We start from the raw sequence: 25,182 nt of genomic DNA, 5'->3' as shown, positions 1-25,182 counted from the left end.
CTTTTGTGGTAGCTATTATTGGCCCTTTACCATATGGATCCTGTGACCAATCACAGAGATCACAGTACCCAGTCGGTAATCGCTGTCCGGGACTCTCCCTTCTGATTGGGTGAGACACAGCCGTGGTGCCATTGGAGAGGGAGCGGGGCTGAACGGCAGCTCCATGTCAGAATAGATACACGAAGCTGCAGCTCGGCTCGGGTGCCCCCATAGCAGGCTGTTGCTGTGGTGGCAATTGACGGCAGTGAAGGGCTGGGAACAGCGAAGAGGGACCTGAGAGGAGGAGGAGCCTGGCTGCTCTGTGCAAAACCAACTGCACAGAGCAGGTATGACATGATTGTGTTTTTTTTTTTTTAAATAGACTTTACAATCACTTTAAAGTCTGCAATTCTCTTCTGAATATCCTTATATGATGCTTTGTGTTTGTGACTTTGTGTTAAAACTGTAGTAAAAGAAATCTGTAGATTCCCATTGCTGATCTCATGAAAATGCTACCTCCCTGGCTGTCTCAGGCATTATTAATTTCTTGACTTGTGAGTGGGAGCAAGTATAGAAAAAGTGATGCCAGGACTCCTGATCTTATGAGAAGGATGAGCTGCCTCTTTATTTTCCTCATGAAAAGGTTCATACAGCCACAGTTTCCATTACCCGCTTGCCTACTGGGCACTTTCACCCCCTTCCTGACCAGGTCAATTTTCACCTTTCAGCGCTGTTACACTTGGAATGACAATTGCGCATTCATGCAACACTGCACCCAAATTAAATTGTTATCATTTCTTTGAGACAGATAGAGCTTCTTTTTTTTTGGGGGGGGGGGGGGTGTTTAATTGCCCCTGTTTTTTTTTTTTTTTTGCTAAACAAATGAAAAAAGACTGAATATTTTGAAGAAAAAAAACGTTTTTCTTTTGTTTCTGTTATAAAATGTTGTAAATAAGTAATTTTTCTCCTTCACTGATGTGTGCTGATGAGGCGGCGCTGGTGGGCACTGATTGGCAGCACTGGTGGGACCTGTTGGGGCTGCAATGATAATCTGCTCGCTGAAGATCAGTGCCCCGATTATTGGTGTAGATGCCCCTTGTGTGGATTGCTGCTTATCGGCTCTCCTCTCCTCACGCGCTGTCAGTGTGAGGAGAGGATTGGTGACAACCGGCAAATAATATTCTCGCTCCACTCTATTTAAAAGTAAGGGTTCTTTCACACGAGAGTTCCGATCAGATCCGCCTGTCAGTTTTTTAGGCGGATCTGATTGGATGCCCCATTCAGCCCTATGGAGCAGCGGATGTCAGCGGTGACATGTCCGCTGACACCCGCTGCCATCCGCATCCGATCCTGTCCGTGAAATCCGGACGGATGGAAACCGTATTTTCCATCCGTCCTGGGGATCGGATCGGATGAGAGCGGACAGGCGGTCTGCTCTCATCCGATTCCCTATAGAGAGCAGCGGGGCTCTGACACCTCCCTCTTCGCTCGTGTGCGGAGACGGAGCTGTCATCCGCCGGCTCAGCGGGGATCGGCGAATCGATCCCCGCTGAGCAGAGCACGGTCCGCAACAGAATGCGGACCGTGTGAAAGAGCCCTAAAGAAAAAGTTTGTCCTTTTTAAGATCCGTACACACGCACAGATTGTTGGCCAACCGATCGGCCGTCTTTTGTCCAGTGTTGTTTGTTGGTTGAAATGTGCTCTAGACTTGCACTGGACTTTTGTTGGCCAACAAAAACCAACTTCAGAAGTGATGTCATGTGATGGTTGACTTTCCGTGTGTTTTTTCTTCTCTGAGCATGCCCAGTCTTGCTCATCTGATTTTTGTCTGCCGAAATCTGTACTGACTGAGGAACAATCGGCCGTTCTTTGTTGGCCAACAACAATTTTATAGCATGCACACCAGATTTTTTTCGGCCGAAAATTCGCAGTTGGTTGTCGGAAGCATCATACTAACAAGCCTACAATCGGCAGATCGGACGTTGGCCGACAATTTACGGCCAACAATCTGTGCGTGTGTGCGGGGCTTTAGTTATAATTGAAGCCTTACAGCAATAAAGCTAGTGTCTCATTTAGAGACCTCTGTGCAGATTGTATACAGTACTGAGCTGAATTTTCTAAGATGGAACAACCATTTTTCTACAGTAAATCACTTGGTTAAACATTAGTCATAGCAAATAACCTACTTTAGGTATAACAAAACTATAGTTTTGATGCTGTGCTTGCCCTTTAAAATACAAACATGCCAACAAATGGCAATAGCCATGACCTTTGGAATTATTAAATTTTGTTTCTGTGTATACAAATACCATGTACATTGAAATGTGGCTGATAAATAAACATCCCAGAATAAAAGACATTTATAAAATGTCATGAGCAGTACACAAGACTTTGACATCGGGAAGGTTAAAGAGTAGATTAGCAAATGCTTGCCTAGGTTAAATATGCCTCCTTCTCCTGATAATTGTGTTCACAATTACACTAATTTTCATATAATCTGCCTCAATGAATTTGCAGTTGTAGAACATATCAGAACAATGTCTGATGTTTGCATCTTTCCTGCAGCAAGACATTCCAAACATTAACTCCTTCAACCCTCTTTGCTTGCCTGACTGCACTCAGCTTGGATGGAAGAAATGTTTGTGTAGGCCCCCCGGCAGTAAAGGGCTAATCTGGTTTCCAAAAAGAAACTAAACTTTAAAGACATTTATGTTATGTCAACTTGGGAACTCTTTGTCAGCAGAAACATAAAATGCCAAGTCTGACTTCAAGTCAAGCTTAAAGACATATTTACTTGACTTTTCCGAAGAGCAGAAGTGACACCTTCCACAGTTCCATACAGAGATAACACTGAGTGCATCCGATGCTGAGCATAATCAAGAGCAGAGCACTTTGTCAATGCTGGTATTTATGCATGCTTCACACATTTTAATGTGTCCATATGAACTACATTAAAACTAGCAGCTTCAACTGTTGTTAAATAATTGAATTTTATGGCCTGTAAAGAAGGCTCTTCCCTCTGGTAACAGCTTTGTTTTATGTTGCAAAGGCCAAACTTTTTCTTTATTACATTTTCTTCTCCATAGCATACGATAATCTACATGTTTAAATAATTCAGCTCATGAAGAAATAGAACACCCGTCTTTGCTAGATCATCTGCCTTTAACAGGCTGAGGAAAATCTATTCCACTAATCTGTTCTTTCCAATTAGTATTCACTTAAGGTGATTAGGAACGTTTAATACAAGTTTAATTATCAGCTGTCGCTTAAAGCCAAAAATGTCATTTGTTAGAACAAGAAGCCTATCCGCATCAGGGTATCACTTCAGTGTTTTTTGCTCATGTTGAAGTCATTAATAGTAGTACATTTCAGGCATTTTATTTTATTGAAGCCAACCAATACTTAGTGTTTGTCCAGGCAAACATTTTTTTAGTTGAGAAAGATTAGAACCCCTGTTGGGTTTTACTGCTATCCAGGTCTTCATTATAGTATCTGTACATGTGCTGTATTGGTTTAAACTAGTGATCGACCAATATCGTTTTTTTGTTGCCGATACCGATATTTTGGCCAATGCATATCGGTATAGGCCGATATTTTTGTACATTTTTTTTTCTTTTTGACAGGTACGTTTGTGGAGGGATGTGGGGGTCTAAAAGACCCCAAACCCCTCCTCTGCACTTAAAAGTATTCAAAACGCCAAGTTTGGCTGTTTTGAATGCTGTCATTGTTTTTAATCTGGCGCCAGACAGTACCTGGAAATGATGTCACTGATGACATCACTTCACTTCAGGGTTTTTGCATGGAGACCCGATCCGAGCCAAATGCGGCTTTGATCAGGTCTTCGGTGGCTGTGTAGGCTGGTTAACCGGGTCTCCTGGTGGGACGGGAGACCCGGGCGAGCTGCGGGAGGGGGAGGGACGTCCCCTCCCACTCCTTGTAATGACAACCGAGCGGCTTCTCAGCCGCATCGGTTGTCATTACAAGACAGCTGACCGTCGGCTATGGACACCAGTAACTGGGTGATGCCTCTAGCTGGAGGCATCACTACGGTACAAGCTCTTTCCCGAAATGGGGCTGATTCCGATATACAGTAAAACCTTGGTTTGAGAGTAACTTGGTTTAAGAGCGCTTTGCAAGACAAGCAAAATTTTCAAATAAATTTTGACTTGGTTTACAAGCGATGTCTTGATATACAAGTAGCCTCAAGTCACAGGTGAGTAGAAAAGAGAAGAGAGGCACCTCTAAGTGTAGCAATATGGTTAAATTTAATGAAGGTACAAACTTTAGCAACTCAGATGGTTGATGATTGGAACAGGCACATCTAAGGATGCAGGCATCCAGGCTAAAGCTGTCCACATAGACCGTCCTCCACACCACCATCTACGTCATCCCTTCCATGCTGCCCCTCGCTTTCAGATCGCTTTACTGCAGGGTGGTCTTCCCGGTCAGGATTACAGACTGGCAGCCGGCGGTGCAGAAGATGGTCTATGTGAACAGCTTTACCCCGGATGCCTGCATACTTAGATGTGCCTGTTTTATTCATCAACCATGTGAGTTGCTAAATGTTGTACCTTCATTAAATGGAACCATATTGCTACACTTAGAGGCGCCTCTCTTCTCTTTCATACTCTGTAGCTCCTGCTGGATTTTGCTTCTAATCCCCTTGTGGAAGCGGCTATTTGTGGATGGTCATTTTATGGTTATATAACCTCTCGCAATGCTATAATCTTTTTATATGGACTATAAACTGAAGGACTTATGAATAAATGGTTGTGGAACGAATCATCTGAGTTTCCATGATTTCTTATGGGGAAATTTGCTTTGATATAAGAGTGCTTTGGATTACAAGCATGTTTCCAGAACGAATTATGCTCGCAATCCAAGGTTTTACTGTATTGGGAAAAGTGCATATCGCCCCTCTATATATCGGCTTTGCCGATAATTGGTCGATCCCTAGTTTAAACCAGTGTTTCTCAACCTTTTTTCAGTTAAGGCCCCCTATAAAAGTGATGTACAGTCTCAAGGCACCCAATTCTGAAATGTAAAAGCTGTTCTAATAGTTTTACATAATGCAGCAATATCCACAAGTCCAAATAGGACACCCAACGTTGGAGGTGATTTATTCTTACAAAGCAAATACACTTTTGCAAACTGGTTCTGACTAGTAGTCCAATGTTTCTCTTCTCCCTCTGTTTTTCTCCATCGCTCAGCTAATGTGACTCCCAATGCTGATGGAGAGGGGCAGGGGAGGGTCAAACAAGGATTCTATGCAGGCGACTGACATCCTTTTTTATCAACTGATGATGTCATTGACTAGTGTAACTAAAAAGGCAGTCCTCATCTACAAACCAGCTTGTATACCACTTTTTGGCAATTTTTAGGCATTTTGCCAAGGCACCCCTGAAGAAACCTCAAGGCACACCAGGGTGCCTGGGCACCCTGGTTGAAAAAGGCTTGTTTAAACGATCTATGTACAAGAAATCGCAAACGATTCATTATCAAAAAAACGTTGAGTGATACAACACACATGTATTGATTGAAAATAGGAGTTCTATTAGAAACAATTACTTAAATAATCTATGAAACAATCTCTCTGGCACAAACACAGATATTTGATCGATCAGAAATAATCAAAAAAGTTCTCCATGTCTGATCAATTTACCTTGCCACAGTCAAAAATCAATAAAGAGTGACCAAATTAAGGGTCTGTTTTAGGCTCCTTTCACACGGGCGGTGCGCCCGACAGAGTCCGTTTTGCACAGCGGGGGATCTATCCGCCCATTCCCGCTGAGCAAGCGGAAGACAGCTCCGTCTCCGATCTGTGTGCAGAGACAGAGCTGTCAGATCCCCGCTCTTCTCTATGGGGAGGTTGGAGGAGAACGGACTGCCTGTCCATTTTCATCCGATCCTATCCTTCAGACAGATGGAAAATAGGGTTTCCATCCGTCCGGATTTCACAGACGGGATCGGATAGCAGCGGGTGTCAGCGGAGATGACGAAACGAAAGAGAAAATGGGATTTTTGACTTATTGTAAAATCCATTTTATTTTTTTTATTTTTTTTTTTTATATCTCAAGCTTTCCAGGGTAGAGGAGATACCTGAGGTTATAGACCCCAGATGTCTCCCATAAAGAGGACCTGTAATGCAATACTTCTATTACAAGGAATAATTACACAATAAAAAAAAAAAAAACTAAAAAAAAATGAAGGGCAAAATCTAAAAAATAATAAAAAGGTTTAAAGCACCCCGTCCCTTCTTGCTCACACGCAGAAGCGAATGCATACATAGGTTGCACCTAAATGGTGTTTGCACCACGCACGTGAGGTATCGCTGTGAATGTTCTAGTGAGAGCAATAATTTTAACGCTGTACCTCCTTTGTAATTCTAAACTGGTAACCTGTAAAATATGTATATGTGTGTGTGTATATGTGTGTGTATATATATATATATATATATATATATATATATATATATATATATATATATATATATATATAGTATAGTACAGACTAAAAGTTTGGACACACCTTCTCATTCAAAGAGTTTTCTTTATTTTCATGACTACGAAAAATTGTAGAGTCACACTTCCAAGAGGTAGTCACCTGAAATGGTTTTCACTTCACAGGTGTGCCCTGTCAGGTTTAATAAGTGTGATTTCTTGCCTTATAATGGGGTTGGGACCATCAGTTGTGTTGTGCAGAAGTCAGGTGGATACACAGCTGATAGTCCTACTTAATAGACTGTTTAGAATTTGTATTATGGCAAGAAAAAAGCCGCTAAGTACAGGAAAACGAGTGGCCATCATTACGTTAAGAAATGAAGGTCAGTCAGTCCGAAAAATTGGGAAAACTTTGAAAGTGTCTCCAAGTGCAGTCACAAAAACCATCAAGTGCTACAAAGAAACTGGCTCACATGCAGGCCGCCCCAGAAAAGGAAGACCAAGAGTCACCTCTGCTGCAGAGGATAAGTTCATCCGAGTCACCAGCCTCAGAAATCCCAGGTTAACAGCAGCTCAGATTAGAGACCAGGTCAATGGCACACAGAGTTCTAGCAGCAGACACATCTCTAGAACAACTGTTAAGAGGAGACTGTGTGAATCAGGCCTTCATGGTAGAATATCTGCTAGGAAACCACTGCTAAAGAAAGGCAACAAGCAGAAGAGACTTGTTTGGGCTAAAGAACACAAGAAATGGACATTAGACCAGTGGAGATCTGTGCTTTGGTCTGATGAGTCCAAATTTGAGACTTTGGTTCCAACCACTGTGTCTTTGTGCGACGCAGAAAAGATGAATGGATGGGCTCTACATGCCTGGTTCCCACCGTTAAGCATGGAGGAGGAGGTGTGATGGTGTGGGGGTGCTTTGCTAGTGATACTGAACCAGCATGGCTACCACAGCATCTTGCAGCGGCATGCTATTCCATCCGGTTTGCGTTTAGTTGGACCATCATTTATTTATCAATAGGACAATGACCCCAAACACACCTCCAGGCTGTGTAAGGGCTATTTGACCAAGAATGAGAGTGATGGGGTGCTGCGCCAGATGATCTGGCCTCCACAGTCACCGGACCTGAACCCAATCGAGATGGTTTGGGGTGAGCTGGACCGCAGAGTTAAGGCAAAAGGGCCAACAAGTGCTAAGCATCCCTGGGAACTCCTTCAAGACTGTTGGAAGACCATTTCAGGTGACTACCTCTTGAAGTGTGACTCTACAATTTTCATAGTCATGAAAATAAAGAAAACTCTTTGAATGAGAAGGTGTGTCCAAACTTTTAGTCTGTACTGTGTGTGTGTGTGTGTGTGTGTGTGTGTGTGTATATGTATGTATGTGTAATATATATATATATATATATATATATATATATATATATATATATATATATATATATATATAATTACACACACACTTAGTTGATTATATATTCAGTCATTAATCATATGTTTCATATAAAGTCCCAATGTCCCCCCCCCTTTTTTTTTTTTTTTTTTGCTATAGATATAGGGATGGAGGAGCATGACAACTTTGTCATGCCCTTCATTTAAAGTCTCAAAACCCCCCTTTACCCAATTTGTAAGATTAAAGTGGTTGCAAGCCCTTACATACTGTATACCCAGTAAAGTGACTGGCCTCAGGTGATTTACGGAAATCAAATAAATCCTCCTATACAAGTTGTACCTGTTTGTTTGCAGTCGTCTCTTCTCTACAGCCATTCGTTTATTTTTTATTTATTTTTTTGCATTCAAATTCATTAAAGTGTGTTTTCCAAAAATATTGCGTACGAAAAAATCGCTGAGCAAATACCGTGTGACATAAATTGCAACCATAACCATTATATTCTCTAGGGTCTTTGCTAAAAGAACATACCGTATATACTGTTTTGGGGTTCTGAGTAATTTTCTAGCAATAAAATACTGATTTTTACATGTAGGCGAGAAATGTCAGAATTGTCCTGGGTGGGAAGTAGTTAAAGAATGCCTTAACTTTTAAGACACATGTATATATTTTATTACACATTTACTAAAACCTGATAATAGAAGTTAAAATTCCCACAATGGCATACTACCCAAACTTCAGCATTAATATGAGCAAAACCAGTAAAAAGGCCCCGTCGTAATCTATAATCAGTTCGCCACTGGAGCGGACCTATGACAGGGAGACCACTGATACAACTGGACAAGCTGTCACATATGCCTGTAACCTACGTAAGGGCCATTTGGTTGGGACACGTTGTACTGATTATCTGGCCTAGCTACTAGAGGGACTCTGAAGAGGCTGTTTGCCCTACACCTCAGGATTTAGGCTTATCTCAATGTACTCTGTACATACTGTATCCTACGCTACCTATATTAATTTAACCACTTGCCGACCAGCCATTGTAGTTTTACTGCGGCAGGTGGGCTCTGTTACGCGAAACGATGTACCTGCATGTCGCTTCATGTAGCAGATAGTGTGGGGGGGGGGGGGGCGCGGGCCGATTGGCAAGAGGTGGAGCCAATCAGCAGGTCTGGTGGAAGCGTTATCCACTGGCCATCCAAGATTGCTCCCCATGGAGACAGAACGGTGATGTGCCGATGTAAACGAGGCAGACCGCTGCTCTGTCAGAGGGGAACACAGGGGTCCTGTGTTCCTCCTATTTAGGAACAAAGGTCTCTGTGTTCGAGTGAGTAAATCCCCCACACAGTTAAAAAACATCCCCTAGGCTCCCATTTAACCCTTTGATCGCCCCTGGTGTTAACCCCTTCCCTGCCAGTGTCAGTACAGTAACGGTGCATATTATTAGCACTGATTACTGTGATAATGTCACTGGTCCCCTCAAAATTGTCAGGTGTCCGATCTGTCCACTGCAGTGTCGCAATCCCGCTAAAAATCGCTGATCGCTGCTATTACTAGTGAAAAAAACCAAAATAAAAATGACATAAATCTTTCCCTAGTTTGTAGATGCGATAATCCATCCACCTCACAAGTGTGGCATATCAAGATGCTGATTAAACAGGTGTGCCTTAGGCTGGCCACAATAAAAGGCCACTCTAAAATGTGCAGTTTTATCACAGCACAATTCAACAGTTGTTGCATGTTTTGAAGGAGCGTGAAGTTGGCATGCTGACTGCAGGAATGTCTACCAGAGCTGTTACCCGTGAATTGAAGGTTCATTTCTCTACCATAAGCCGTCTCCAAAGGCGTTTCAGAGAATTTGGCAGTAAATCCAACCAGCCTCACAACTGCAGACCACGTGTAACCACACCAGCCCAAGACCTCCACATCCAGCATCTTCACCTCCCAATATCGTCTGAGACCAGCCACCCAGCCAGCTGCTGCAACAATCGCTTTGCATACCCAAAGAATTTTTGCACAAACGGTCAGAAACCTTCTCAGGAAAGCTCATCTGCATGCTCATTGTCCTTATCGGGGGGCTCGACCTGACTACAGTTCGTCGTCCTAACCGACTTGAGTGGCCAATGCTCACATTCAATGGCATCTGGCTTTTTGGAGAATTGTTCTCTTCACAGATAAATCCCGGTTTTCACTGTACAGGGCAGATGGCAGACAGCGTGTATGGCATCAAGTGGGTGAGCCGTTTGCTGATGTCAACATTGATGATGGAGTGGCCCATGGTGGCGGTGGGGTTATGGTATTGGCAGACGTATGTTATGGACAACGAACACAGGTGCATTTTATGGATGGAATTTTGAATGCACAGAGATACCGTGACAAGATCCTGAGGCACATTGTTGTGGTATTCATTCACGACCATTACCTCATGTTGCACCACCCCATGTTGCAAGGATCTGTACACAATTCCTGAAAGCTGAAAACACCCCAGTTTTTGCATGGCCAGCATACTCACTGGTAGACATATGCCGGTTTTCGGTAATTCGATATATCGCGGTATTGCATAGCCACGGTATTGTTATTGTGGCATTTTTAAAATACCGAGTTTCTCTGTCAAGTCTGCCTGACTTGTGAATTGATACATTTCAGTGAGCTGGATGACTCATTCACTCACTCAGCTAACACCTTTCAGCATTAAGTCTCCTAACTATAAACAAAAATGTTTACATTTGTATCTTTTCCTTCCCTCTGCCAGGGAGAAAGGAAGTTTAACCTCTTAAAGACTGGATCTTTTTCTGACACTTGTTGTTTGCAAGTTAAAATCATTTTTTTTTGCTAGAAAAGTACTTAGAACTCCCAAACATTTTATATATTTTTTTAGCAGAGACCCTACAGAATAAAATGGCGATTGTTGTAATATTTTATGTCACACTGTATTTGCGCAGCAGTCTTTCAAACGCAATGATTAGACTTTAATGAATAAAAAAAAAAAAAAAAAAAAAACGTAACAGTAAAGTTATCCCAATTTTTTTTTTTTGTTACACAGAGAATCGTGAGAGAATCGTGATCTTTATTCCAAGCTAAAAAAATCGTGATTCTCATTTTGGCCAGAATCGTGCAGCTCTAATAAATATATATATATATATATATATATATATATATATATTATATATATATATATATATATATATATATATATATATATATATATATATATATATATATATATACACATATATACATACACACACACACACGCATAGCAGCCCACATTACATTATTATATAGCCATCAAGCAGTGTCTACAAAAAATGCAGAAAGCTTGCCAGAGCAGGAACTGCAGGTTAGTCGCATGGTGCAAAAGCAGGATGGATTTCAAGGCCACTGAATTTTAAAAAAATGCTGCATGCACCTTTTTTCTGCGGAAAATGAGGGCATAGCAGCCCGTTCAAATCAATGGGCTGCTATGCCTGTGCAAATGTGGGCCGCCAACCCGCATACATGTGAACCAGGCCTAAAGCAATAGTAAAGTCATTTATAAACAACACCTCCTTCAGGTTTAACCACTTCTTGACCACAAGGATTTGCCCTCTTAATGACCAGGCCATCGGATCGGAGCCGAGCGCCAGGACCAGTTATCACCAGTTAGGCCAGACACTGCTTGATGACCTATTTTAGGCCTGGTTCACAGAGTCTGTACTGACTGACTATATAATAATGTGCATAAGTGAACCAAAGCCCCTAAATTCAGCAATGAAATTGAAGTGAGGTGGAAATTTAATAATTTAAATTTAATAATAGAATACCGTGATAATACCGTATACCGTGGCAAAACCTTAATCAATTAATCGCAGCATGAAAATCTGATACCGTCACAAGCCTACTCACTGGACATGTTCTGGATCGGCGTAAACTACAGCATGTTCCAGGTCCTGCCAATATCCAGCAACTTCGCACAGCCAAAGAAGATGAGTGGACCAACTTTCCACAGGCCACAATTAACAACCTGATCAACTTTTTGAGAAGATGTGTTGAACTGCATGAGGCAAATGGTGGTCACACCAGATACTGACTGTTTTTCTGAACACCACCCCAAAAACAGTAAAACTGCACATTTTAGAGCCGGTTCACACTGATGCGGCTGCGGCGATCGCATGTAATGGCGGAGCGCACTGCTCCTTCTTTACATGCGATCGGCTGTGCGGTGCGAGTTTAGCCATACACTTTGTATGGCTAAATTCCCACCGCACCCGCAGCAAAGACGCACAGGACCCTTTTTTGCAGCTGCATCACACTTGTGCGATCCGATCCTGTGCGAACTGCAAGATCGCACTGCGATATGCGATCAAACTGGGGGTGTCGTTAAGATTACATTGACACCCCCAGCGTATCGCATATGGCAGTGTGAACTGCCAGGGGTGCGTTTGCGATGCGGGAACAGGCTGCAAATTTGCAGCCTTCCCGCATCGCACAAGTGTGAACCGGGGCTTAGAGTGGGCTTTATTGTGGCCACCCTAAGGCACACCTGTGCAATAATCATGCTGTCTAATCTAGGGCTGAAACAACTAATCGATTAATCGATTATAATCGTCAACTAATCGATTATGAAAATAGTTGTCAACTATTTTCGTAATCGATTAATCGTCAGCCGATTAGTTGTCCTTCATACAGAATGCATTATTTGTTTACATATCAGAAAATACAGTGCAACACACATACAGCTCAGTAAACCATCCATACATGTCAGTAGATGACAGAGAACTTGTGAATGTTTGAGGAGCAATGCCTCATGGGAAATGTAGTCCTGGGCAAGAGAAGGAACCAAGTGATTCTAAAGGCAGAGGTTTTTTAACCTTGCTATAGGGACACTCTTTACAGTACTATACTTTGCTGCTTCCTATAGGGGCACTTTGAAGGCAGAAGGGGCTGGAAGTGCCATGGGGGGGGGGGGGGGCAGAAGAGGAGAATCAGTGCTGCTCTGTGAAAAATCATTACACAGAGAGGATAAGTATGACAAGATTTTTGTTAAAAGGAAAAGAATCCAACGTTTACAATCACTGTAAGGGCTCTGTGCTGGGAAGATCAGCATCTGAACCCAGAGAAGGTGGAGGCCGATAGACTAGAGGTGATATAAGGCATTACAATTACATTTAAAGTAAAAGTTTATTAGTATTGTGCATTATACTGTATTTAAAATTATTATATCCATGAAAAAAAAAAAAAAAAAAGTCTCAGCTTTTAGTACTACTTTAATATATAAATGTTATTTTCCCCCCTCCACCCTTCATATACCTTCATGTCTGACTCCCAGTTAAAATATCCTGCATATCCGACTTGTGGGCATATTTTTTTTATATACATACACATGAAAAAAAAAAAAGCATGCTGCTGCTACTAAAGGTCTTCTGCTTCCCATACATGTATTGGATTTTTGGACAAAAATATTTGCATCTATATTTGTTCAAAAATGATTTGTATATTTGTTGAATGGACGAGTGTTGTTTGAAAATTCCACTTGCTTTTAACAATAAATTTTAAAATGAATAAAACTTCTGAGCAAAAACCACATGCACTATTTGAAGATTTGTTTGATCGAGAAGTTTTCTATTCTGCTCCTTCAAATTTTCCTGTCACTGTGGTTGACACTGGACACCAATATACACTAATGGTTAGAAAAATCGGATTAATGTTTTTAAAAATTTTCTAAAAAAAATGTAATTTGTGTATTACCAGCATAAGTGACAGCAGGCACAGGGAGCTTTGTATCAAACTACCTGCCTATTAATAAGGGAGTCTATCATGATTATATACAAATCCGGTCTGAAAATTTGCAAAACAGTGTTTTAGGTCTTTTAAAAATATTGATCTCGGAGTCTGATATGTACCACATTTAAACCTCTAATAATACATATATCTGTTTCAGAGTGGATTAAATATCCAACTATATAGCTGGATAGTTATATTTACCACTACATATAGATATTCAAGAATATCAACTAAATTATACACTTTTTTTTTTTTTTTTTTTTTTTAGGTTTTTATCCGATTAGTCGATTAATCGAAGCAATAATCGGCCAACTAATCGATTATGAAAATAATCGTTAGTTGCAGCCCTAGTCTAATCAGTATCTTGATATGCCTCACCTGTGAGCTGGATGGATTATCTAGGCAAAGGAGAAGTGCTCACTAACACAGATTTAGACAGATTTGTGAACAGTATTTGAGAGAAATAGGCCTTTTGCGTACATAGAAAAAGTCTTAGATCTTTGAGTTCAGCTCATGAAAAATGGGGGCAAAAACAAAAGTGGTGTGTTTTTATAGTTTTGTTCAGTGTATGATTGATCTCTAGTAAATGAAATAAACGGTAAGATACCTTCTGGTTTATTACTCTTAATCTGGAACAAAATAGAATTAAGTTGACTGTTAAAGTAAATTTAAGCCGAAGCTGAATAACATTTGGTACAAAAGTACTGTGTATGATAAACAATTACCATTTTTTAAATTCTTTACATTTATAAGATGTTTTTAGTTTAAAGTAAATGCTTGAGTAACTCCAATCCTGACAAGAACTATTAGTTGATCAAGTTTTGCATATGGAATCACCTGAAGATTCAGCTTTTTGGTTACCTTTACCATATTGTATCGCTTTCCATTGGTTGTGCTGTATTTAAATAGTTGAAAAGCTAAAGCAGAAAGTAACCTTCATGTGTATGATGCAAGTGTTTATTCTGACACTTGAACTTGTCTTAGTGATTGTCTGTCTTTACCTTGGTACAGGACTACCACACCAGGGGACACGCAGCTTCTTGCCACTGAAGTCTATGACCTTTTGCAGTCTTCCAGCACAGCAGATGGGGATTCCATGAATGAGATGAACTCACGGAGGCGGAAGGCTCAGTTCTTTCTTGGAGCCACAAATAAACGTGCCAAAACTGTGGTTTTACATATTGATGGCCTTGATGATACGGTAAATATTGAGCTTGGCTGTTTAATACATGATCTCTAATATAGTAAGTCTGTTATGCTTTTCAGCACCTGCTTCAAGCAAACATTAAAAGTAAAGTCTCGTTTTTTAAATAACAAACCTGTTCTACTTGCCTGCTCTGTGCAGTTTTTTTTTTTTTTGCACAGAGTGGCCCCGATCCTCCTCTTCTCGGGTCCCTCTTCTGTGCTCTTAAAAGTCTTTAACTGGACTTAGTGTGTAATATAGAGTATGGTTCTTGCGCTAACACAGAGGATGGTGAAGATACACCTCAATGCGGCATATACTAAAGCTGGTGCTAAATAAAACAGCTGTTCAAGATATTATATAGGGGGTTGTAATGCGCTTTAAGGTGTACTAAAACCAGTATTAATAAATCTGTATATAATTATAAAAGCAAATCATATAAATATCCTATTCCAAATTGTAAATAAAAAGGTACTAAAGTGCTCGTGTGCTTCAAGTATATAAGTATATACGTGATATACGTAAACTTAATTTCCAATGCCACCGTGCATATCATAAATTATCATCAATCCTTATCATTGTATAAAATGAGGTGCCTTTATAGCAAATAAATATATAAAGTGCTTAATATACAAAAAAGTGCAGGTGCATCAATATAAGATCCTAGTATACAACGTGCTTCTATGAATCTATAAGCCAATATGCTTCTTCCAGTGTAAGATGCTAAAATTAGCTATTCCAAAAAAAATATATACATTTATAAAATAGTCCAATCAAACATAAAGTCCAATCAAAAAATTAGAATATAAAGTGATCCGTAGTGCTTTTTATTTTCCTCCACCTCTATTCCCCGTGTCTTGTGTGTCTTCAGTGCATACACTTCTAGGTGCTCAGGTCCCAGAGGGAGATGAAAAAAGGGTAGAGGAATAGAAACCAGAGGCACCGCTGGTTAAGTGATACAGGCGTATTACTTACCTGAGTGAGGTGAGCATTTAGAGCACCTAGAAGTGTATGCACTGAAGACACACAAGACACAGGGCACTACGGATCACTTTATATTCTAATTTTTTGATTGGACTATTTTATATATACTGTATATACATTTTTTGGAATACCGAATTTTAGCATCTTACACTGGAAGAAGCATATTGGCTTATAGATTCATAGAAGCACGTTGTATACTAGGATCTTATATTGATGCACCTGCACTTTTTTTGTATATTTATTTGCTATAAGGCACCTCATTTTATACAATGATAAGGATTGATGATAATTTGATATGCACGATGGCATTGGAAATTAAGTTTACGTATATCACCTATACTTGAAGCACACAAGCACTTTAGTACCTTTTTATTTGCAATTCGGAATAGGATATTTATATGATTTGCTTTTATAATTATATACAGATTTATTAATACTGGTTTTAGTACACCTTAAAGCGCTTTACAACCCCCTATATAATGTACTTAGTAGGGATGCACCGAATAATCGGCGGCCGAACATTATTCGGCCGAAAATAGAAAAAGTAGCACTTTCGGTGTTCGGCCGAATAAGTCAAAAGGCCGAATAATTTTGTGCCGAATAATAGGGCTGAACGATAGTCGATATGATACTGACTATCGTTCTGTGGCCGTAGGCGATATTCATATCGCCGAGGTCACGATATTTACAGGGGGAAGGGACTCGGAGGAGGACAGGAGGACTCACAGACTTCCGTGTTAGGCAGGTGAAGCCGGGACACTTCAGCGGTGAGCATACATACATTACTCACTCGTGCACTGCAGCCCGCCCCACACATTCAGTGAGTCTTACTCTCCTCCCTAGTTTTTTCAATGGCACATTCAGGAAGCCAATCACGCCGTGATTAGCTGCACAGCGAACCAATCACGTGTGCCTGCACACCTGATTGGTTCCACTGTGCCACTACTCACGGCGTGATTGGCTTCCTGAATGTGCCATTGAAAAAACTAGGGAGGAGAGTAAGACTCACTGAATGTGTGGGGCGGGCTGCAGTGCACAAGTGAGTAATGTATGTATGCGGCTGTGCTCCTTTCCAGGCTCCTACAAGTCCACCTCCAGCCTCCTACTACCACCACTATGAGAGACTGTCTGTCACTGTATAATCTGATCGAGTCCACACTGACACTGACTGTCACTGAGTAATTGATGTTACCACATTAACCCTGACCTGCCCAGTGCCCTGTATCTGCAATTAACATTTACAAGGCTGCCTGCATGCTTCCTGATTTCCATTCCCAGCATCCTTCCCAATCCCTACAGTGTCACTAACATTAACCCTATGGTACAAGGCTGCAGTGTGCACTGAATCCTATTCCCTACAGTAACATTTAGGGAGAGAGAGAGACAGAGGACAAGAGAGAGAGAGAGAGAGGACAAGAGAGAGAGAGAGAGAGAGAGACATGAGAGGACAAGAGAGAGAGAGAGTGAGAGGACAAGAGAGAGAGAGAGAGACACGAGAGGACAAGAGAGAGGACAAAAAATTGGCAAAATAAATGGAAAAAATGCAAAACACCGCGTTCGGTATTCGGCCTTCGGCCAAACATTTTATTATTATTCGGCTTCGGCCAAGAATTTCATTTCGGTGCATCCCTAGTACTTAGTGTGTGTTCACATGGGTGCCGAAATCACAATGCGATTTAGGCATGCGTTTCTTTGTGAATATAGTTACATAGTTAGGTTGAAAAAAAGACACAAGTCCATCTGGTTCAACCAATAAAAACCTTAAAGAAAACCCAGTTGATCCAGAGGAAGGCGAAAAACCCCAGCAAAGCATGATCCAATTTGCTGCAGCAGGAGAAAAAATTCCTTCCTGATCCCCCCGAGAGGAAATCGGCAATCCTTTACCTATAAAGATTAGTACCCATTTATATTATGTACACCCTTTCTGGTTTCTGTGCGATTTTTTTTACAGTTCAGGTCTCTCCCTTCTCTCTCTCTCTCCCCCTCTCCCTCTCCTTCTCCTCCTTCTCCTCTCTCTCTCTCTCTCTTTCTCTCTCTCTCCTTCTCTCTCTCTCTCTCTCTCTCTCTCTCTCTCTCGCTCTCGCTCTCGCTCTCGCTCTCGCTCTCGCTCTCGCTCTCGCTCTCGCTCTCGCTCTCGCTCTCGCTCTCGCTCTCGCTCTCGCTCTCGCTCTCGCTCTCCTTCTCTCTCTCGCTCTCGCTCTCCTTCTCTCGCTCTCGCTCTCGCTCTCGCTCTCCTTCTCTCGCTCTCGCTCTCGCTCTCCTTCTCTCTCTCTCGCTCTCGCTCTCGCTCTCCTTCTCTCGCTCTCGCTCTCGCTCTCCTTCTCTCTCTCTCGCTCTCCTTCTCTCTCTCTCGCTCTCGCTCTCCTTCTCTCTCTCTCGCTCTCGCTCTCCTTCTCTCTCTCTCGCTCTCGCTCTCCTTCTCTCTCTCTCGCTCTCGCTCTCCTTCTCTCTCTCTCGCTCTCGCTCTCCTTCTCTCTCTCTCGCTCTCGCTCTCCTTCTCTCTCTCTCGCTCTCGCTCTCCTTCTCTCTCTCTCGCTCTCGCTCTCCTTCTCTCTCTCTCGCTCTCGCTCTCCTTCTCTCTCTCTCGCTCTCGCTCTCGCTCTCCTTCTCTCGCGCTCCCCTCTTCCCCCCCCTCCCCTCTCTCTCCTCTTCCCCCCCTCCCCTCTCTCTCCTCTTCCCCCCCCCCCCTCCCCTCTCTCTCCTCTTCCCCCCCCCCTCCCCTCTCTCTCCTCTTCCCCCCCTCCCTCCCCTCTCTCTCCTCTTCCCCCCCCCTCCCCTCTCTCTCCTCTTCCCCCCCCCCTCCCCTCTCTCTCCTCTTCCCCCCCCTCCCCTCTCTCTCTCCCCTCTTCTTCCCCCCCCTCCCCTCTCTCTCCTCTTTCCCCCCCCTCCCCTCTCTCTCCTCTTTCCCCCCCCCTCCCCTCTCTCTCCTCTTTCCCCCCCCCCTCCCCTCTCTCTCCTCTTTCCCCCCCCCCTCCCCTCTCTCTCCTCTCCCCCCCCCCTCCCCTCTCTCTCCTCTTCCCCCCCCCTCCCCTCTCTCTCCTCTTCCCCCCCCCTCCCCTCTCTCTCCTCTTCCCCCCCCTCCCCTCTCTCTCCTCTTCCCCCCCCTCCCCTCTCTCTCCTCTTCCCCCCCCTCCCCTCTCTCTCTCCTCTCCCCCCCCTCCCCTCTCTCTCCTCTTTCCCCCCCCCCCTCCCCTCTCTCTCCTCTTCCCTCCCCTCTCTCTCCTCTTCCCCCCCCCCTCCCCTCTCTCTCCTCTTCCCCCCCCCCCCTCCCCTCTCTCTCCTCTTCCCCCCCCCCCTCCCCTCTCTCTCCTCTTCCCCCCCCCCCCTCCCCTCTCTCTCCTCTTCCCCCCCCCTCCCCTCTCTCTCCTCTTCCCCCCCCCCCTCCCCTCTCTCTCCTCTTCCCCCCCCCCCTCCCCTCTCTCTCCTCTTCCCCCCCCCCTCCCCTCTCTCTCCTCTTCCCCCCCCCCTCCCCTCTCTCTCTCTCCTCTCCTCCTCCTGCACTCAACTACTTTGATCGACCATGGCGAGGCCTGTTGTGAGTGGAACCTTTTCCGTTAAACCCCTGTATGGTCCTGGCCACCATGTTGCAGCTCAGTTTCAGGGTCTTGGCAGTCTTATAGCCTAGGCCATCCTTTATGTAGAGCAACAATTTTTTTTTTCAGATCCTCAGAGTGTTCTTTGCCATGAGGAGCCATGTTGAACTTCCTTTGACCAGTATGAGAGAGTGAGAGCGATGACACCACATTTAACACACCTGCTCCCCATTCACACCCGAGACCTTGTAACACTAACGAGTCGCATAACACCGGGGAGGGAAAATGGCTAATTTGGGCCCAATTTGGACATTTTCACTTAGGGGTGTACTCACTTTTGTTGCCAGCGGTTTAGACATTAATGGCTGTGTATTGAGTTATTTTAAAGGGGACAGCAAATTTACACCATTATACAAGCTGTACACTCACTACTTTACATTGTAGCAAAGTGTAATTTCTTCAGTGTTACATGAAAATATATAAAATATTTACAAAAATGAGGGGTGTACTCATTTTTATGAGATACTATATATACACTGCTCAAAAAAATTAAAGGAACACATTTTAATTGGCGTATAGCATCAAGTCAATTAGACTTCTGGGATATTGATCTGGTTAGTTAAGTAGCGCGGGGGGTTGGGGGGGTCAGTTTCAGCTGCTTTGACGTTAATGAAATGAACAGGTGCACTAGCTGGGCTTCAATGAAACGACCTCCAAAACAGGTTTTGTTTTACAGGTGGAGGCCACTAACATTTTTTCCCTACTCCTCTTTTCTGACTGTTTTTCATTTGGCCTGGGTCAGTGTCATTACCGGTAGCATAATGCAATACCTGGATCCTATAGAGGTTGCATAGGCAGTCCAAGTCCTCCAGGATGGCACATCAATACATGCCATTGCCAGAAGGTTTGCTGTGTCTCCCACCATAGTCTCAAGAGCATGGAGGAGATTCCTGGAGACAGGCAGTTACTCTAGGAGAGCTGGACAGGGCTGTAGAAGGTCCTTAACCCATCAGCAGGACCGGTATCTGCTTCTTTGTGCAAGGAGGAACAGAATGAGTACTGCCAGAGCTGCACAAAATGACCTCCAGCAGGCCCCTGGAGTGAATGTCTCTGACCAAACAGTCAGAAATAGATTTCATGATGGGGGCCTGAGTGCCCGACGTCCTCTAGCGGGCCTTGGGCTCCCTGCCTGGCACTGTGGAGCTTGATTGGCATTTGCCATTGAACGCCAGAATTGGCAGGTCTGCCACTGGAGCCCTGTGCTTTTCACAGATGAGCAATTTCACCCTGAGCACATGTGACAGACGTAAAAAGGATCTGGAGAAGCCGTGGACAACATTATCCTGCCTGTAACCCTGTTCAGCATGACCGGTTTGGTTGTGGGTCTGGGGAGGCAAATCTATGGAGGGACGCACAGCCTTTTACAGGCTGGACAATGGCACCCTGAGTGCCATTCAGTATCGGGATGAAATCTTTGGACCCATTGTCGGACCTTACGCTGGGCCTATGGGTCCTGGGTTCCTCCTGTGGCAGGACAATGTCCAACCTCATGTGGCGAGAGCATACAGCCAGTTCCTGGAGTATGAACAAATTGATACCTTTCAATGGCCCCCACGCTCGCTTGACCGAAGTCCAATAGAACACCTCTGGGACATTGTTTCAGTCCATCCGACGCCACCAGGTTTCACTTCTGTCTGTTGAGGAGCTCAGTGATGCCCTTGTCCAGATCTGGGAGGAAATACCCCAGGACACCATGTGTTGTCTCATTAGGAGCATGCCCCGATGTTGTCAGGCATGCAAGCATGTGGGGGCCATACAAACTACCATTTGAGTTGCTGCAATGAAATTTCAGTTAAATGGACTAGCCTGCTACATCATTTTTTCACTTTGATTTTCAGGGTGTCTTTGAGTTCAGCCCCCTGTAGGGTGATAATTTTTATTTCCATCAAAAGACGTGCCATCCTTTCATTCCTAACACATTACATAGCCTTGCTAATACTCCCCAATGATTTACTAACTGCTAAAACCAATGGCCACTACTCCATACTCCTATTACTTGACCTCTCTGCGGCCTTTGATATTGTTGACCACCCGCTCCTTCTTCATAAACTCTGTTCCCTTGGTTCTCCTCCTAACTATCATAGCGCTCCTTCAGTGTTACTCACAACTCTACCTCCTCCTCTTCATTGCCCCTTTTTGTGGGGGTTCCCCAAGGCTCAGTTCTTGGACCCCTCCTCTTCTCTATCTTCACCGCCTCCCTTGGTCACTTGATAAACCGCCCATGGCTTCTAATACCATCTATATGCTGATGACACTCAAATCTATTTGTCTACTCCTCACCTCACTCACCTCACCTTCAGTCTCCTCTCGCATTGCTAACTTACTGACATATCAACATGGATGTCGCACCACTTCCTCAAACTAAATCTCTCTCCAACTAAATCTCTCTCAAACTGAGCTTGTAATATTCCCCCCTGACCAGGCCCCCCCTCCATGACTTTTCCATCAAAATTAGTTATGCAACCATCAATCTCTCCCCTCAAGCCAGAGTACTAGGTGTAATCCTAGACTCTGACCTGTCCTTTCAGCCCCGAATCCAAACATTGTCAAAAACTTGTAGACTTTACCTCCGCAACATCTCTAAAATCCGCCCCTTTTTAACATATGAAACCACCAACCTACTCATTCACTCCCTTGTTATTTCTCGCCTCGACTATTGCAACTCCCTTCTCATAGGCCTACCACTCCATAGGCTATCCCCTCTTCAGTCTATCATGAATGCTGCTTCCAGGCTTGTCCACCTTACCAACCACTCAGTGTCTGCCTCCCCTCTCTGCCAATCCCTACACTGGCTCCTGATTGCCCAGCGAATTAAATTCAAAATACTAACAACAACATACAAAGCCATTCACAACTCTGCCCCGAGCTACATTACCAATCTTGTCTCCAAATATCACCCAAACAGTCCTCTCCGGTCCTCTCAAGACCTCCGACTCTCAAGCTTCCTTGTCTCCTCCTCCCATGCTCATCTCCAGGATTTCTCCAGGGCCTCTCCCATCCTCTGGAACACTCTACCTCAACCTGTACGGCTATCTCCTACTCTAGCTGCTTTCAGGCGATCCCTGAAAACTCATCTCTTCAGGGAAGCCTATCGCTAATCTTCCATCAGCTCATTCCCTACTGTTACAACCTCTTGTAACACCTGCCCCAACCCATTATATTGTAAGCTCTTCTGAGCAGGGCCCTCCTAATCCTCTTGTATTTTATTGTATTGTAACTGTACTGTCTCCCTTTTATATTGTAAAGCGCTGTGTAAACGGCTGGCGCTATATAAATTCTGAATAATAATAATTACCTAGTCCATATCCGTATGGATATCCAGCATGATATTTTTCCCCATTGAGATCTTATGTGTTCAAAGTGTTTAATTTTTTTTGAGCAGTGTGTAATACTATAATTCAATGAAAGAAATGGCAAACTGTCTGACCAGTTGCCAGAAAAAGTGTCATGGACTTGACGGTCCTCTGCCAGATGAATTCAGAGACCGGGAGAAGTGGCATGTAACGTGGGGGCTCATATGAGAATCAGTGTAACTGGACCTGGTCGTGAGCATCGAAGTGGGATCACATAGCATATGGGGGCACATGAAGACTTTTTACAGGCACCAGGAAGTCTTTTTTTCATACCGTTTGCAATATTTTCATTGTAAGGCATAATTATGTCCAGAAGTAGCATTTTTTTTGCCATATAGTATAATGAATTTCTGCACTGCTAGAAAGTGTACTGTATACAGTGCTCATATACACCACTTCATATCTTATCACACTTACACATTGTTTAAATTTTTTTCTGCTCCCTGATCTGTCTCTTTCCCAACTTCAGGAAGCAGTTTGCCAGCCTTTTGGCCCTTGACAGTATAACAGCTATGATGACAACCACATGCCAATTTTACAGTACAGTACAAATAAATCTGATCGATTGAGTATATGCTACCACCTCAGGGGAGGACAATGGCAAACGAGGCTGTTTGGAAAGCCCATACAACTCCTTCTACTCCCAGCAGTCTTTATGTTTTTGCTAGTGTCCTCAATCTCGCTCCTATGCTAAGCAGGTTTTTGACCTATGTTTCCCATTTTACTGGAATTTTGAGTGTGTTGCTTGGCTCTTAAAACGGAGAGTCCCTTTCTCTACCTGGCTGCATCAACACCACTGAGGCAATATGATCCTGGCTCCAGATTGGTTACCCATGGCAGTGCCTCGGGGAACCGTACCCAAACCTTGCCACATGAAAGTAGCTGGGCCAGCCTGTAGCATTGCCCTTCGGCACTGAATTCTGCATATGACTCTCAGCACAGCATTGCAACATGGTGCAGTTAGCTGCAGTGTGTTATAGAGGTCCAGGTTCCACTGGAACTCACAGGTCCAGCAAGCCCCCCTGTCACAAGCATAGTCCCTGGATACTAAACCCCTTTCATATGCAGATAGGTTGGGGTGGTGGCAGTACCATAGGCCAGGAGAAGGGTGTTACAAGGCAGCTGTGTCACTTTTAAATAGTTTGCCGTGAACATGGCCCGTCTATGTCACTTTAAAAGTTTTATTTATAGCCATGTAAATATCATGCGCCACTTATGGCTGAAGTTCTGTGGCCCATTTTGTGTGCATAGCCCTGCCCTCTGTAGCAGGTACATGGTCCGACCTCTGGCTCTAGTCACTATCTTGAGGACATGGCTCCACTGCAATAGTATTTAGACATGCCACTCAACCTGGAAATCAAGGGCACCTGTATCCCAAAAATTGCATATATTATGAAGAAAGATGAAGGGACTTTAAAAGTGCCAGACCATATAATTCATAAAATCATTTCTTTATTATTTCTTTATTATACAAAGGCTTAAAAGCAGTATACAAATACTTTTGTTTCATTAAAATCAAAGCAAAATCCAACTATGAATAATTGACAAATGCTCATTGCTCGACCTGTTTCGCCAACTGGCTTCTTCAGGAGCCACAAAGCATTCAATATTGTCAAAAATGTAAATATCAAAGGAAAAATGAACAGCATTCACAGGAAGCAACTAGAAATTCATGCCCCAGGAAATTTAACCCCACAGCAATTAGTAGGTCATCGAGGGAACAGTAGAAGCCAAAGGAAAACTTAAGTGTATTCCCTGTTGCTAAGGCATATGCAATTGATTACCATGGACCCGATAGTAAAACCAGGGGATGGAACCAAGTAAAGGTCCCCCAGAACATCAGTCAACCAGGGGCTTGGTTTTTACTCTTCCTTTACCGCAGATTCTGTGACATCTTTGTGTACTTCTCATTCCTCCTTTTTAAATTGGAATTTGCTGCCTCTATGGCAGAACTAAATGGGAACTTAATATTCACTAATCAAGGGTACAGGGTACATGACCCGTAAAGGCTGCCAGTTGTCATGCCTCCTGAGTCATTGACTGACTCATCCATGACCGCAGCATTGCATCTCAATGAAGATAAAGAGGGGGAGGAAGAAGTGGACAGTGAGTCGGAGGTCTCCTCCTGGAAGGATGGGCAGTTGCCCTCACCCTCTCCGAGACTGAGGAAAATCATTAAGGTTTTTGTGGATGAGGTACATTCTTGTTTGTAGCTAGAACCATCTCCATCTGCTTGACTTAAAGAGTATATTACCCCAACTTTTTATATTCTTGATATACTGTATGTCTTTTGTACTTATATGAAAAAATATCCTGTTTTCTTTGCATTTCTTTCTTTATTTGAAATTCCTGGTGGTTCTGCCAGTCCCCGTTTTCCTGTTTTCAAACTGACCACACCAGGCGTGGAAGCACATCCATTTCAGCCTGGTCAGTTTTCTTCTTTGCATTCTACTTGGGAGCACAGCCTGCTTATGCTGCAGTGGACAGACTTGTG

The 25,182-nt window shown here is 43.4% G+C and overlaps 1 protein-coding gene across 3 annotated transcripts in view; it reads left to right on the top strand.

Moving 5' to 3' along the window:
- ARMC1 (armadillo repeat containing 1) overlaps positions 1-25,182 on the top strand; it is a 69,245-nt gene that overhangs the window by 29,498 nt on the left and 14,565 nt on the right. For all 3 annotated transcript variants that reach the window (XM_082259148.1, XM_082259147.1, XM_082259149.1), the window contains exon 4: positions 14,587-14,776. In XM_082259148.1, the coding sequence (XP_082115274.1) occupies positions 14,587-14,776 (190 nt within the window). The remainder of the gene's footprint in view (positions 1-14,586; positions 14,777-25,182) is intronic.

Source organism: Pelophylax lessonae (assembly GCF_965119305.1).
Source record: "Pelophylax lessonae genome assembly, chromosome: 5".
Classification (NCBI taxonomy): Eukaryota; Metazoa; Chordata; class Amphibia; order Anura; family Ranidae; genus Pelophylax; species Pelophylax lessonae.
This window is presented reverse-complemented; position numbering and strand designations above follow the sequence as displayed.